The sequence below is a fragment of the Podarcis liolepis genome, assembly GCF_965112155.1.
Source record: "Podarcis liolepis genome assembly, chromosome: 18".
Classification (NCBI taxonomy): domain Eukaryota; kingdom Metazoa; phylum Chordata; class Lepidosauria; order Squamata; family Lacertidae; genus Podarcis; species Podarcis liolepis.
Window position 1 is genome coordinate 2,758,764 of NC_139572.1, and position 12,839 is coordinate 2,771,602.

The following is a 12,839-nucleotide window of genomic DNA, read 5'->3' on the forward strand; positions in this document are numbered from 1 at the left end:
AGGAGCAGGGACCGAGCAGCGGGAGCTCACCCCGTCATTGCGGGGATTCGAACTGCCGACCTTCTGATCGGCAAGTCCTAGGCTTTGTGGTTTAACCCACAGCACCACCCGCATCCCTTTTAGTAGCACCTTAGAGACCAACGAAGTGTGTTATAGGTAAGGTGCTACTGGAAGGAATTTTTTTATTTAGATATACCAGAGTAAAGGCTCCCATCCTTTTTCGTCCCCTGGACTCTTCCTCTTCAGGGGGCCTGGTGGAAAATGTTTCCTAATCCCCCCCCCCCCGGATGAGGAAACCACGCTGGCTTGAGTAACGCCTTCCCGGATCCTTCCCTTGCGCTGACGAGGAGGAAAGCAAACCACCGACCTCCACTGTTGGGTTAGGCGCTGGTTTTAAGCTCTGAGCTGCTTCCCTAAAGGAAGGCTCCTTTTCCCCCCTCCAAAGATCTCTTCTCCCGGTCGAATCCTTTCGCCCAGAGATCCCTCGAATACAGATCCCGTTCCTTGAAGATGGCAAAAGCCTCTCCGGCGTTCCTCCTCGCGAGAACGCCAAGGTTCCTCCTTGTCCTTCTCCTAGCAGGTAAGATGGGAAGTTTTGGGTGCGTTCGGGTTTCTGCCACCCTGAGGACGCTGTCACTGTCATCTTTGACGATCCCCCGTAGCCAAGTAAGATTGTCTTCCATGAACACGGTTTTAACAGTGAGTCCGTAAGTGACTGTGGAGGCCAATTCTGGACCCATACGTCCTTCCACAGTGGGGACGTAGGTTTCCGGGCGGGAGTTGATCCTGGTGAGGGTTTGCCAAGCGTGCCTTCCTCTTAGCACGTTTCTCCCTTGCGTCCTGAGTTCGAGTGTCTTCAAAGCCCACGACACCTTTGGTAAAGATTCTCCAACTGGAGCGCTCGCAGGCCAGTGTTTCCCAGTTGTCGGTGTTTATACTACATTTTTAAAGATTTTCCTTGTGAGAGTCTTTGAACCTCTTTTGTTGACCGCCAGCATTACGCTTTCCATTTTTAAGTTCGGAATAGAGGAGTTGCTTTGGAAGACGATAATCAGGCATCCGCACAACATGACCAGTCCAACGAAGTTGATGTCAAAGAATCATCGCTTTGACACTGGCCATCTTTGCTTCTTCCAATGCACTGGGGTTCGTTCGCCTGTCTTCTGAAGCGATGTGTAAAAAATTTGGGAGACACTGTAATAGGCCAGGGACATGAATGCTTTTATCGGTAGATAAACGCAAACAAGATTTTAGGTGGTCCCAGTGGTCTCTTCCAACTCTAGATATCGCACAGTATATTTCCCCTGAGGCTTCTCTGTCTCTCATCTCCCACCTTTCTTCCTCATGTAAAACCACATCAGTTCGCATGTATCTGACACCTTTCGCCATACGGCTGTTTCAGTTTAATCTGAAGCAACACTTTGGTTTTTCTTTTGCTGCGTGTGAGGAGTAGGCGAAGGAGACCCAGCAAATTCACAGAGATAACTGGCACTGTATTGATGTCTAAACATTGATAGGGAGCCTTCATAGAATCTACATAAGAATTCGAAGGGAACACGAAGAGTCATCTAGTCCAATCCCCAGCAATGCAGTAATCATCATCATCATCTATTACTTACAGCCACTCTGGGTGGCTTCCAACAAGATATTAAAAACACAATAAAGCATCAAACATTAAAAGCTTCCCTAAACAGGGCTGCCTTCAGATGTCTTCTAAAAGTCAGGTAGTTGTTGTTCTCTTTGACATCTGACGGGAGGGCGTTCCACAGGGCGGGCGCCACCACCGAGAAGGCCCTCTGCCTGGTTCCCTGTAGCTTTGCTTCTCGCAATGAGGGAACCGCCAGAAGGCCCTCGGAGCTGGACTTCAGTGTCCGGGTAGAATGATGGGGGTGGAGACGCTCCTTCAGGTATACTGGACCAAGGCCGTTTAGGGCTTTCAAGGCCAGCACCAACACTTTGAATTGTGCTCAGAAATGTCCTGGGAGCCAATGGAGGTCTTTCAGAACCGGTGTTATATGGTCCCGGCAGTATCTCCCAGTCACCAGCTGCCGCATTCTGGATTAGTTGTAGTTTCCGGGTCACCTTCAAAGGTAGCCCCACATAGAGCACATGGCAGTAGTCCAAGCGGGAGATAACCAGAGCATGCACCACTCTGGCCAGACAGTCTGCGGGCAGGGAGGGTCTCATCTTGCATACCAGATGGAGCTGCCCTGGACACAGAATTGACCTGCACCTCCATGGACAACTGTGGGTCCAAAATGACTCCCAGGCTGCACACCTGGTCTTTCGGGGGCACAGTGACCCCATTCAGGACCAGGGAGTCCTCCACATCTTCCCACCCCCTGTCCCCCAGAAACAGCACTTCTGTCTTGTCGGGATTTGACCTCAATCCATTTAGCCGCTATCCATCCTCCAAGACAAGGAAGTCCTTCTCTTTTCATATCTGTCGGAGTTGAAAATCCCTGCTCATAACAACACGCCGTGGAGAACCATAGAAGAACAGCCTTGCTGTCATTTTGAAAAGATACCTATCCATTACTCTGCAAATAAAATTATATCCTTTTGGGACTAAACTAGTCCATACTCTGCTGAAACTGCATACAATTGTACCTTTGATCCCAAATGCCTTGATACTCAGACGTTTTGGCTCCCAAACGCTGCAAACCCAGAAGTGAGTGTTCCGGTTTGCGAACGTTCTTTGGGACCCGAACGTCTGGTTCCGCGGCTTCTGATTGGTTGCGAGATCTTCCTTAAACCAATCGGAAGCCGCGCTTTGATTTCCGAACGTTTTGGAAGTCGAACGGACTTCCGGAACCGATTCTGTTTGACTTCCGAGCTCCGACTGTAAATGTTCCTTCTATTGTCTCCTGACGCAGCTTTGGAAAACAATTGCTTTTAAATAGTTCTGCTGCAACCTGCTGCCGTCCGGACCCAATTCACCCGACGGCCTTTTCTCGCACAGGTCTCTGGTTCTTCGCCCCAAGCGCTTCGGGGGGCTGGGTTATCGGGGGCAAGGAAGTTGTGCCCCATTCCCAGCCCTTCATGGCCTCCATCCAGGTGAATGGGGCACACGTCTGCGGTGGGTTCTTGGTGCGCCGAAAGTGGGTCATGACGGCGGCTCACTGCCTGATGCCCAGGTAAGTTGGAACCAGGGGGGATAAAAAATCAATGCTCCTGTTTTTTAAAAATTGAAACAAATCAGATATTTTATATATATTTTTTAAAATAAAATGCCGGGGGGGGGGATCTTTCTAAAGATAGTTTTCTATTTAAGTTACATTATAGTCCAAAGGCTAAAGTAAAGGGGACCCCTGACCATTAGGTCCAGTCGTGGCCGACTCTGGGGTTGTGGCGCTCATCTCGCTTTACTGGCCGAGGGAGCCGGCATACAGCTTCTGGGTCATGTGGCCAGCAGGACTAAGCCACTTCTGGCGAACCAGAGCAGCGCACGGAAAGGCCGTTTGCCTTCCCGCTGGAGCAGTACCTATTTATCTACTTGCACTTTGAGGTGCTTTTGAACTGCTAGGTTGGCAGGAGCAGGGACCGAGCAACGGGAGCTCACCCCGTCACGGGGATTCGAACCTCCGACCTTCCGATCAGCCAGTCCTAGGCTCTGTGGTTTAACCCACAGTGCCACCCGCGTCCCACATCTATTCTAAACACAACCAATACCTTACACTGAATCTTTGTCTACATAAATAATCATTTACACATTTCCATTGTTTCTGAGTTATATTTTTTGGTTTTGGTCTGATCAAATCAGTCCGTATCATCTGCTTTGTAACCGCGCTTTACAAACTGAAACTCCAGGCGATCGCCATCCGTCCGCATCGTGCTCGGCGCCCACTCCCTCGCGGCCCCCGAGGCCTCGCAGCAGATTTTCGGGGTGCAAGAATCCATCGCTCACCCGCTATACAACTCTGGGACCGTGACAAACGACATCCGCTTGCTCAAAGTGAGTGGGGCGAGGGAAGTCCTGGCTAAATACGTTCTGCTCTATTAAGGGTTGGGGGTTCGCCCAACTCAAAATAGTCCGGCATGAAAATCCCCAAACTCGGTTCCATAGGTGACTGAGTCAACTCCCTGGGATAGTTTCTTGTTGTACATTGTTTCTAAATTTATTGTTGTAAGGTAAAGGGACCCCTGACCATTAGGTCCAGTCGTGGCCGACTCTGGGGTTGCGGCGCTCATCTCGCTTTATTGGCCGAAGGAACTGGCGTACAGCTTCTGGATCATGTAGCCGGCAGGACTAAGCCGCTTCTGGCGAACCAGAGCAGCGCATGGAAACACCGTTTATCTTCCCGCTGGAGCAGTACCTATTTATCTACTTGCACTGGTGTGCTTTCGAACTACTAGGTTGGCTAGAGCTGGGACGGAGCAACGGGAGCTCACTCTGTCTCAGGGATTCGAACGTCCGACGTTCCGATCGGCAAGCCCAAGGCTCAGTGGTTTAGACCACAGCGCCACCCGCGAATAAAGGACCTCGAAATGATTTTGAGTCACGGTTGTCCTTGCTTAAATACCCCGTTCTGCCGCTAGAGGCTTAACGCCAGCGCTAAACTTGTCCCCTGATTCACCTTGCAGCTGAACGGCTCTGCCGTCTTCAATGACGCCGTTCAACGTGTCAGGATCCCGCGAGCCAACACCGACCCCCGCCCTGGAGTCATGTGTCACGTGACGGGCTGGGGGGACACCTCCAATTATGGGACGATCCCCACCATACTGATGGAGGCCAACACAACCATTGTCGACCGGAAAGCATGCAACGTATCATGGGCTGGCCAAATCCGCCGCTGCATGATCTGCGCCGCGAACACCGACCCCAGTCTCCGCGGATTCTGCTCGGTGAGTGCTATTTTTTTTTGGGGGGGGGGGGGTGCCCAAATCAGAATTTTCTGAACCAGCCTTCTTGAATTCCGAATGCCAGGTTTTTATGTATTTCGTTTCTGCAAAAGATTTCTTTTTCTAATCTATATATAAAACAGAGAGAGAGCGTCTGCTAACGACAGCTCAAAATAAAAATATGAAAAGTGAAACCATATACAGTGGTGCCTTGGTTCTCAAACTTAATCCGTTCTGGAAGTCCGTTCCAAAACCAAAGCGTTCCAAAACCAAGGCGCGCTGCTTTCCCATAGAAAGTAAGCCAAAACGGATTAATCCGTTCCAGACTTTTAAAAACAACCCCTAAAACAGCAATTTAACATGGATTTTACGCTCTAATGAGACCATTGATCCATGAAATGAAAGCAATAATCAATTATGACAAAAATGCAAATTATTATTATTTTTTTTACCTGCACTGATGATGGTCGCTGTTCGGATGGGGGGCTTTTATCCATTTATGCAGTCACACAAACAATCAGTCAGTAGCTGAACTGGGTTCCAAAAAACAGTCACAAAAGTAAATTAACCGAAAAAGCCTCAGAAAGAAAAACGCAAAATAACAGCAAAAACAAAAGCGCCAAACTTCATCCGTTCCGGAAGTCCGTTTGACTTCTGAAGTGTTCGAAAACCAAGGAGCAGGTTGGTAAACAGTGTTTCTGTGCGCTCTGATGTCCCGTTGCGCCAGAAGCGGTTTAGTCCTGCTGGCCACATGGCCCGGAAAGCTGTGGACAAACGCCGGCTCCCTCAGCCTGAAAGCGAGATGAGCGCCGCAACCCCAAAGTTGCCTTTGACTGGACTTAACCGTCCAGGGCTCCTTTAAAAAAGCCAATGCAATTCTGGGCTGCATCAATAGGAGTATAGCATCTAGATCAAGGGAAGTAATAGTGCCACTGTATTCTGCTCTGGCCAGACCTCACCTGGAGTACTGTGTCCAGTTCTGGGCACCACAGTTCAAGAAGGACACTGACAAACTGGAACGTGTCCAGAGGAGGGCAACCAAAATGGTCAAAGGCCTGGAAACGATGCCTTATGAGGAACGGCTAAGGGAGCTGGGCATGTTTAGCCTGGAGAAGAGGAGGTTAAGGGGTGATATGATAGCCATGTTCAAAGATATAAAAGGATGTCACATAGAGGAGGGAGAAAGGTTGTTTTCTGCTGCTCCAGAGAAGCGGACACGGAGCAATGGATCCAAACTACAAGAAAGAAGATTCCACCTAAACATTAGGAAGAACTTCCTGACAGTAAGAGCTGTTTGACAGTGGAATTTGCTGCCAAGGAGTGTGGTGGAGTCTCCTCCTTTGGAGGTCTTTAAGCAGAGGCTTGACAACCATATGTCAGGAGTGCTCTGATGGTGTTTCCTGCTTGGCAGGGGGTTGGACTCGATGGCCCTTGTGGGCTCTTCCAACTCTAGGATTCTATGATTCTATGACATTTACCTTCAGAGTGGGTACCGGTGGCACTGACCTTTGTCTCCTTCGCATGCCAGGGCGACTCAGGCGGACCCTTGCTTTGCGGTTCCAGAGTCCACGGGATCGTCTCTTTCAACGGACGGCGCTGTGGGGACCGCCGGTTCCCGGACGTCTACACTCGCGTCTCCAAATACATCGCCTGGATCCGTTACGTACTACAGACGTTTTGAACTGGAGCAAGTTGCGCGTGTGTGTGTGTCTCTGGCGAAGGCCGTGTTGGGGAGAATTTTCTGTCCTCCCCTCAGGAAGGAAGTGATGGAGTTGGAATAACAATAGCTTTTTAAAAAAATTAAAAATAAACTCTCCATTTTATAAAAGCAGGAACTGTCGTCCCCATTAGACTCCACGGTGAGTGTGTGTGTGTGTGAGAGAGAGAGAATGGTTATTTTTGTGTGGTTTTGTGGAATAATTTTCTGCTGAACAGAGCCTTTTTGACACCCTCACGAGTCAGTGTGCTCTCCTTCCTTGGAGATATTTCATGTTGTTGTTGAGTTGTTTAGTCGTGTCCGACTCTTCATGACCCCCTGGACCAGAGCACGCCAGGCCCTCCTGTCTTCCACTGCCTCCCGCAGTTTGGTCAAACTCATGCTGGTAGCTTCAAGAACACTGTCCCACCATCTCGTTCTCTGTCGCCCCCTTCTCCTTGTGCCCTCCATCTTTCCCAGCATCAGGGTCTTTTCCAGGGAGTCTTCTCTTCTCATGAGGTGGCCAAAGTATTGGAGCCTCAGCTTCAGGAGCCACGACTGGACCTAATGGTCAGGGGTCCCTTTACCTTTACCTTTAAACAAGCTATAGATTAGTGCCCCGCTCTCTTAGGGGCCCCCAAAAAATTTAAAAGGAAAAAAACTGGATGCACATTTCCAAAATCTAAGATAAAAAACAAATATAATAAGATCTGCATTCAGCAACAGTGTTTTGTGTTGTGTAGGCTCCTGGGATGTAAGTCATGGGCCCCGCCTGCTCCCTAAAATACCCCTTCTTTGCTCCTTTCTATATATAGGGTGCCTACATTCTGCATGGACTGGTTGCAGGGCAACATGGGCAAATGGCTTTAGATACCTATTGGCTCCGTAAATCGCCACATAGCATATATTCAACACAAAAAAACAGTGACCATTTGTTGTTGACAAAGGATAGCTGGACATATAAAGGGCCCCATTACCTTCAGTAGCTGAGGGCCTCGTCAAACCTAAATCCCTACCTGCCCGTCCCCCACGGGACGGCGGCTCTGGCGGAAAACGCTTTCCTCCCATCGGCCGAAAGCATCCCCCATCTGTTTTGACTTTGTGGCTTCGTTTTCCAGCCCAGCCAAGGACAACTGGGAACGAGAGCAAAGAGTCGGTCGAAGGCGAGGGAGACAAGTCGACAGGGCACCAAAAACAACACGTCTCCTAATTGTGTCCTGATGTGCCAGCCTTCCTCGCCCCTTTCTGAGGAAAGATGCATCTGGAAAAGGGACAGGGACTATCAGTGGTTAGGGACGAGGCCAGGAGGGCTGGGGCGACCTCCCAGGCATGTCATGGTCCCCTTAAGGAGTTGCAGGATTGGTTGGGACTGGAGGAACAACCCCTTGCCCCGGGGAAAAGCTGTTCTCATGTTTGATCTCCTGCACACATACTAAAAGGTAAAGGGACCCCTGACCGTTAGGTCCAGTCGTGGCCGACTCTGGGGTTGCGGCGCTCATCTCGCTTTACTGGCCGAGGGAGCCGGCGTACAGCTTCCAGGTCATGTGGCCAGCAGGACTAAGCTGCTTCTGGCGAACCAGGGCAGCGCACGGAAACGCCGTTTACCTTCCCGCCAGAGTGGTACCTATTTATCTACTTGCACTTTGACGTGCTTTCGAACTGCTAGGTTGGCAGGAGCAGGGACCGAGCAACAGGAGCTCACCCCATCATGGGTATTTGAACTGCCAACCTTCTGATCGGCAAGTCCTAGGCTCTGTGGTTTAACCCGCAGTGCCACCCGCGTCCTGGACACATACTAAAGGTAAAGGTACCCCTGCCCGTACGGGCCAGTCTTGACAGACTCTAAGGTTGTGCGCCCATCTCACTTAAGAGGCCAAGGGCCAGCGCTGTCCGGAGACACTTCCGGGTCACGTGGCCAGCGTGACAAAGCTGCATCTGGCGAGCCAGCGCAGCACACGGAAATGCCGTTTACCTTCCCGCCAGTAAGCGGTCCCTATTTATCTACTTGCACTCTGACGTGCTTTTGAACTGCTAGGTTGGCAGGCGCTGGGACCGAGCAACGGGAACGCACCCCGCCGTGGGGATTCGAACCGCCGACCTTTCGATCGGCACGCCCTAGGCGCTGACGCTTTTACCCACAGCGCCACCCGCGTCCCACGGACACATACTAGGTAATCACCTAAACATCGACATCGCTCGCCTTGAGCCAACCTTGCGTACCTCGAAAGGGTTGTCGTAAAGGGAAAATGTGCGAGGGAAGGAATCGCGTCCAACACCTTTGACGGGGGGGGGGGGGGACAAAGGAAAGGAAATAAAATCGTAGCTGCAAACTGCCTCAAGTCCGTTCCGCTGCCGAATGCCACCAGAAAGTTCTCCCCGATGTTTTGAGTCGGAACTTGAAGCCACGGGTTCGAGTCCTGACCTCCGGAGCAGGAGGAAACAACCTTGCTCCCTCTTCCATGTGACAGCCCTTGAGATATTTGAAGATGGCTCTCATATCTCCTCACAGTCTCCTCTTTTCCAGGCTAAACGTACCCAGCTCCTTCAAGCGTTCCTCATCAGGCTTGGTTTTCCAGACCCTTGATCATCTTGGGTCTCCTTCCAGCTTGTCAATATTCTCCTTAAATTGTGGTGCCCAGAACTGGACACATTATTCCAAGTGTGGTCTGACCAAGGCAGAATAAATTGGGACTATGACTTTGCTTGATCTGGACACTAGACTTCTGTGGATGCAGCCTAGAATGGCGTTAGCTTTTTTTGCTGGTCACATCAAGTTTGTGGTCCATGAAGACCCCTAGATCCTTTTTACATGTCCTGCTAGCAAGCCAGGTGTCCCCCATCTTATATTTGTGCATCTGGTTCTTCCTGCCTAAGTGAAAAACCTGACATTTGCCCCTGTCGAAATTCGTTTTACCAGCTTGGGCACAGCTCTCCAATCCGTGAAGGTCATTTTGAAGGAAAACATTCGCACAAACTCTCCTGCTAGCGTGAATAACGTTGGAGGGGAAATGTTGGGCAGAATCACAAGTGGAAATGGGTACAAATTTCTCTGTGGACGTCCTTCCTTCCCCAAATCACAAACGGATGGTCCAGCTCCAAGGGCCTTCTGGCGGTTCCCTCCCTGCGAGAAGTGAGGTTACAGGGAACCAGGCAGAGGGCCTTCTCGGTGGTGGCGCCCTCCCTCCTTCAGATGTCAAGGAAATAAACAACTACCTGACTTTTAGAAGAGACCTGAAGGCAGCCCTGTTTAGGGAAGTTTTTAATATTTGATTAATTATTGTATTTTAATCTGTTGGAAGCCGCCCAGAGTGGCTGGGGAAACCCAGCCACATGGGTGGGGTATAAATATTATTATTATTATTATTACTGATGGGGGAAAGGGGAAAGCAGAGGGGGAGAATTAGAAATGGAGAGGAGGAAATTAAATTTACAGATCGCCTGGGAGCCCCAGACTTAATCCAATGTACCGCCTTGAGGGTCTTTGTTTATCCCCGAACCGAGAGAAAGCCGCCACTCGATGCGCCCGGCAACGGCGAAACTGCGTCATTTTTTGGAAAAGGAAAATCCTACGCAAACCCTCTTGGAATGCGACGCTCTACTTTTCTCCTTTTATAGCCTGCAAAATTCTGCCTGGTTGCTCCTCTCTCTCTCTCTCTCTTGGTCTGGGTTTTCAATCTCTTGATGCTAGGACTTTAGGGGATTTGGGGGGACTGCAAATCTCCTAAGGATGAACAGAAAGCCTGCCTGGATCACAAAAGTCTAGTCCGGCTGGCTGGCCTGTCTGCCAGATGGCCTTGTGGGAAGCTCTCGAAACGACCCGCTCCCTTCTGCCGCCTCCCAGTGTACCTGCCTGCGTTTTCAAGGTAGACTGCACCTGAGGCCTGGAGGCTCCATTTGGCGCAGATTTACCGCTTGGCTTCCAATATGCCTGGAAAGACAAAGGGCTTTGAGAGCTACCAGGAGATCTAGGTCAAGCGCCCTGAAGGTGTTGGCAGCAGGCCACCCAAATTGGCAGGCATCCTAAACGGCCTCGGTCCAGTATATCTGAAGGAGCGTCTCCACCCCCATCGTTCTACCCGGACACTGAGGTCCAGCGCCGAGGGCCTTCTGGCAGTTCCCTCGCTGCGAGAAGCCAAGTTACAGGGAACCAGGCAGAGGGCCTTCTTGGTGGTGGCGCCCTCCCTGTGGAACGCCCTCGCACCAGATGTCAAAGAGAACAACAACTACCAGACTTTTAGAAGACATCTGAAGGCAGTCCTGTTTAGGGAAGCTGTTAATGTTTGATGTATTACAGTATTTTAATATTTTTTTGGAAGCCGCCCAGAGTGGCTGGGGAAGCCCAGCCAAATGGGCAGGGTATAAATTATTATTATTATTATTATTATTATTATTATTATTATTATTATTATTATTATCCCTCTGTCTCCTGTGGGAGGGAGTTTCTTTGTGTATCTGATCCGCTAAGGTAGGGTTAACAGATGTCCCCAGTTCCCGGGGTCAGCCCCCGGATTTGCAAATCTGTCCCCGGACACATTCCGTCCCCGGAATGTCCCCGGATTTGCAAATCTGTCCCCGGGAAACATGGCAGCGGCAGCCTCAGCCAGCCTGGTAGCACCGTTGGCTCTGGCTGGCTTCAGGAGCTGCTTGCTGCCGCCACCACGGGGGAACCGGGGACATCCGGCGGTACAGATCTCCTGTCACCTTTGTTTTGACTGATCGGGGAGGCTCAGGAATCGCGGGCAAGCAGCCGTTGTCCAGGAAGGGCGCAAGGTGCGCGGCTTCTCTGCCAGGCAAGGTGCAAAGCCCGTCTTTCGCACCCTGTGAAACATAAATGCGCAGAGTTTTTTAAAAAACCGGGAAGAAGAAGAAGAAGAAGAAGAGTTTGGATTTGATATCCCGCTTTATCACTACCCGAAGGAGTCTCAAAGCGGCTAACAATCTCCTTTCCCTTCCTCCCCCACAACAAACACTCTGTGAGGTGCGTGGGGCTGAGAGACTTCAGAGAAGTGTGACTGGCCCAAGGTCACCCAGCAGCTGCATGTGGAGGAGCGGAGACGCGAACCCAGTTCCCCAGATTACGAGACTACCGCTCTTAACCACTACACCACACTGGCTCTGGGAAACACTGGGAAACACTGCGACTCCCAAGTACTGTCTCCTGATCAGTCAAAACAAAGGGGGGAGGAGATTGGGGGAGGCTCAGAAGTCATGGGGAGGTGGCGCGCCGTTCCCCAGTTTTTAAAAAATATTTATGTTTCGCCGGGTGCGAAAGAAGGGCTTTGCGCCTTTATACAATATGCATGTGTGCTTGGGCCCGGGGTCTTTTGCCTCGCCATTCCCACTACGGGCTCCTTTTGCTGCTGTTGTTGTTGTTTAGTCATGTCCACCTCTTCGTGACCCCCTGGACCAGAGCACGCCAGGCCCTCCTGTCTTCCACTGCCTCCCACAATTTGGTCAAACTCATGCTGGTAGCTTCGAGAACACTGTCCCACCATCTCGTCCTCTGTCTTCCCCTTCTCCTTGTGCCCTCCATCTTTCCCAACATCAGGGTCTTTTCCAGGGAGTCTTCTCTTCTCATGAGGTGGCCAAAGTCTGGGAGCCTCAGCTTCAGGATCTGTCCTTCCAGGGAGCACTCAGGGCTGATTTCCTTCAGAATGGAGAGGTTTGATCTCCTTGCAGTCCATGGGACTCTCAAGAGTCTCCTCCAGCAGCAGAATTCAAAAGCATCCATTCTTCGGCCATCAGCCTTCTTGATGGTCCAGCTCTCACTTCCATACATCACTACTGGGAAAACCATGGCTTGAACTATACGGACCTTTGTTTGCAAGGTGATGTCTTGGAGCCCCAGCTTCAAAAAAACAAAACACCATATGCTAAGGGACTCTTACTCTTCCTGCAGAGTCGGCACCCAGTCTGCTCCCTTGAAAGGTTCGTCAAAATTGGGAGGGAATGGGCCTTGTTTCCAAAGAGGAGGGAAACTGGGTCAGGAGGGATTTCGGTCCAACTTAGCCATAGCAGAAATTTAATCGGCTGCGGTTTTTCTCTCTCTGCTGCTGTGTGTGTCTGGTAGGGTGTGGAATTTTGCATTTTCTTTCCTGCATTTCACTGGAAACTCCCGCCTGCAGGCAGACATAACAAAACCGCCCTCCTAGAGTTTGGTCTGAACTCGAGGATTTGATGAGACACACACTCACGCGGCAAAGGCAAGCTATCTTTCATTGCATCTGCAAATCCCCTCCCTCCGTCTCCCAAAGGCTTGGCTGCTCTCGAAACATCTGGCACCGAAGCTTTCTTGGGAAAC

At 50.7% G+C, this 12,839-nt stretch overlaps 1 protein-coding gene and 1 long non-coding RNA gene across 2 annotated transcripts in view; one reads left to right on the plus strand and one right to left on the minus strand.

Annotated features, from left to right (window-relative positions):
- Positions 1-12,839, minus strand: part of LOC310697639 — a 57,648-nt gene that overhangs the window by 30,478 nt on the left and 14,331 nt on the right. The window lies entirely within an intron of this gene.
- Positions 239-7,009, plus strand: LOC310697467 (serine protease 57-like). The gene is made up of 5 exons (XM_083484153.1): positions 239-580; positions 2,963-3,137; positions 3,811-3,955; positions 4,585-4,845; positions 6,371-7,009. Exons 1-5 carry the CDS (start codon positions 511-513, stop codon positions 6,521-6,523), a joined length of 804 nt encoding a protein of 267 aa, XP_083340279.1. The 5' UTR covers positions 239-510; the 3' UTR covers positions 6,524-7,009.

Excerpts from the sequence above, each read along its gene's own strand:
- LOC310697467 (XM_083484153.1), top strand. The coding sequence starts at position 511 with ATGGCAAAAGCCTCTCCGGCGTTCCTCCTCGCGAGAACGCCAAGGTTC. Across the intron at positions 3,956-4,584 it reads ACGACATCCGCTTGCTCAAA|CTGAACGGCTCTGCCGTCTT; the intron begins GTGAGTGGGGCG and ends TTCACCTTGCAG. Across the intron at positions 4,846-6,370 it reads GTCTCCGCGGATTCTGCTCG|GGCGACTCAGGCGGACCCTT; the intron begins GTGAGTGCTATT and ends TTCGCATGCCAG.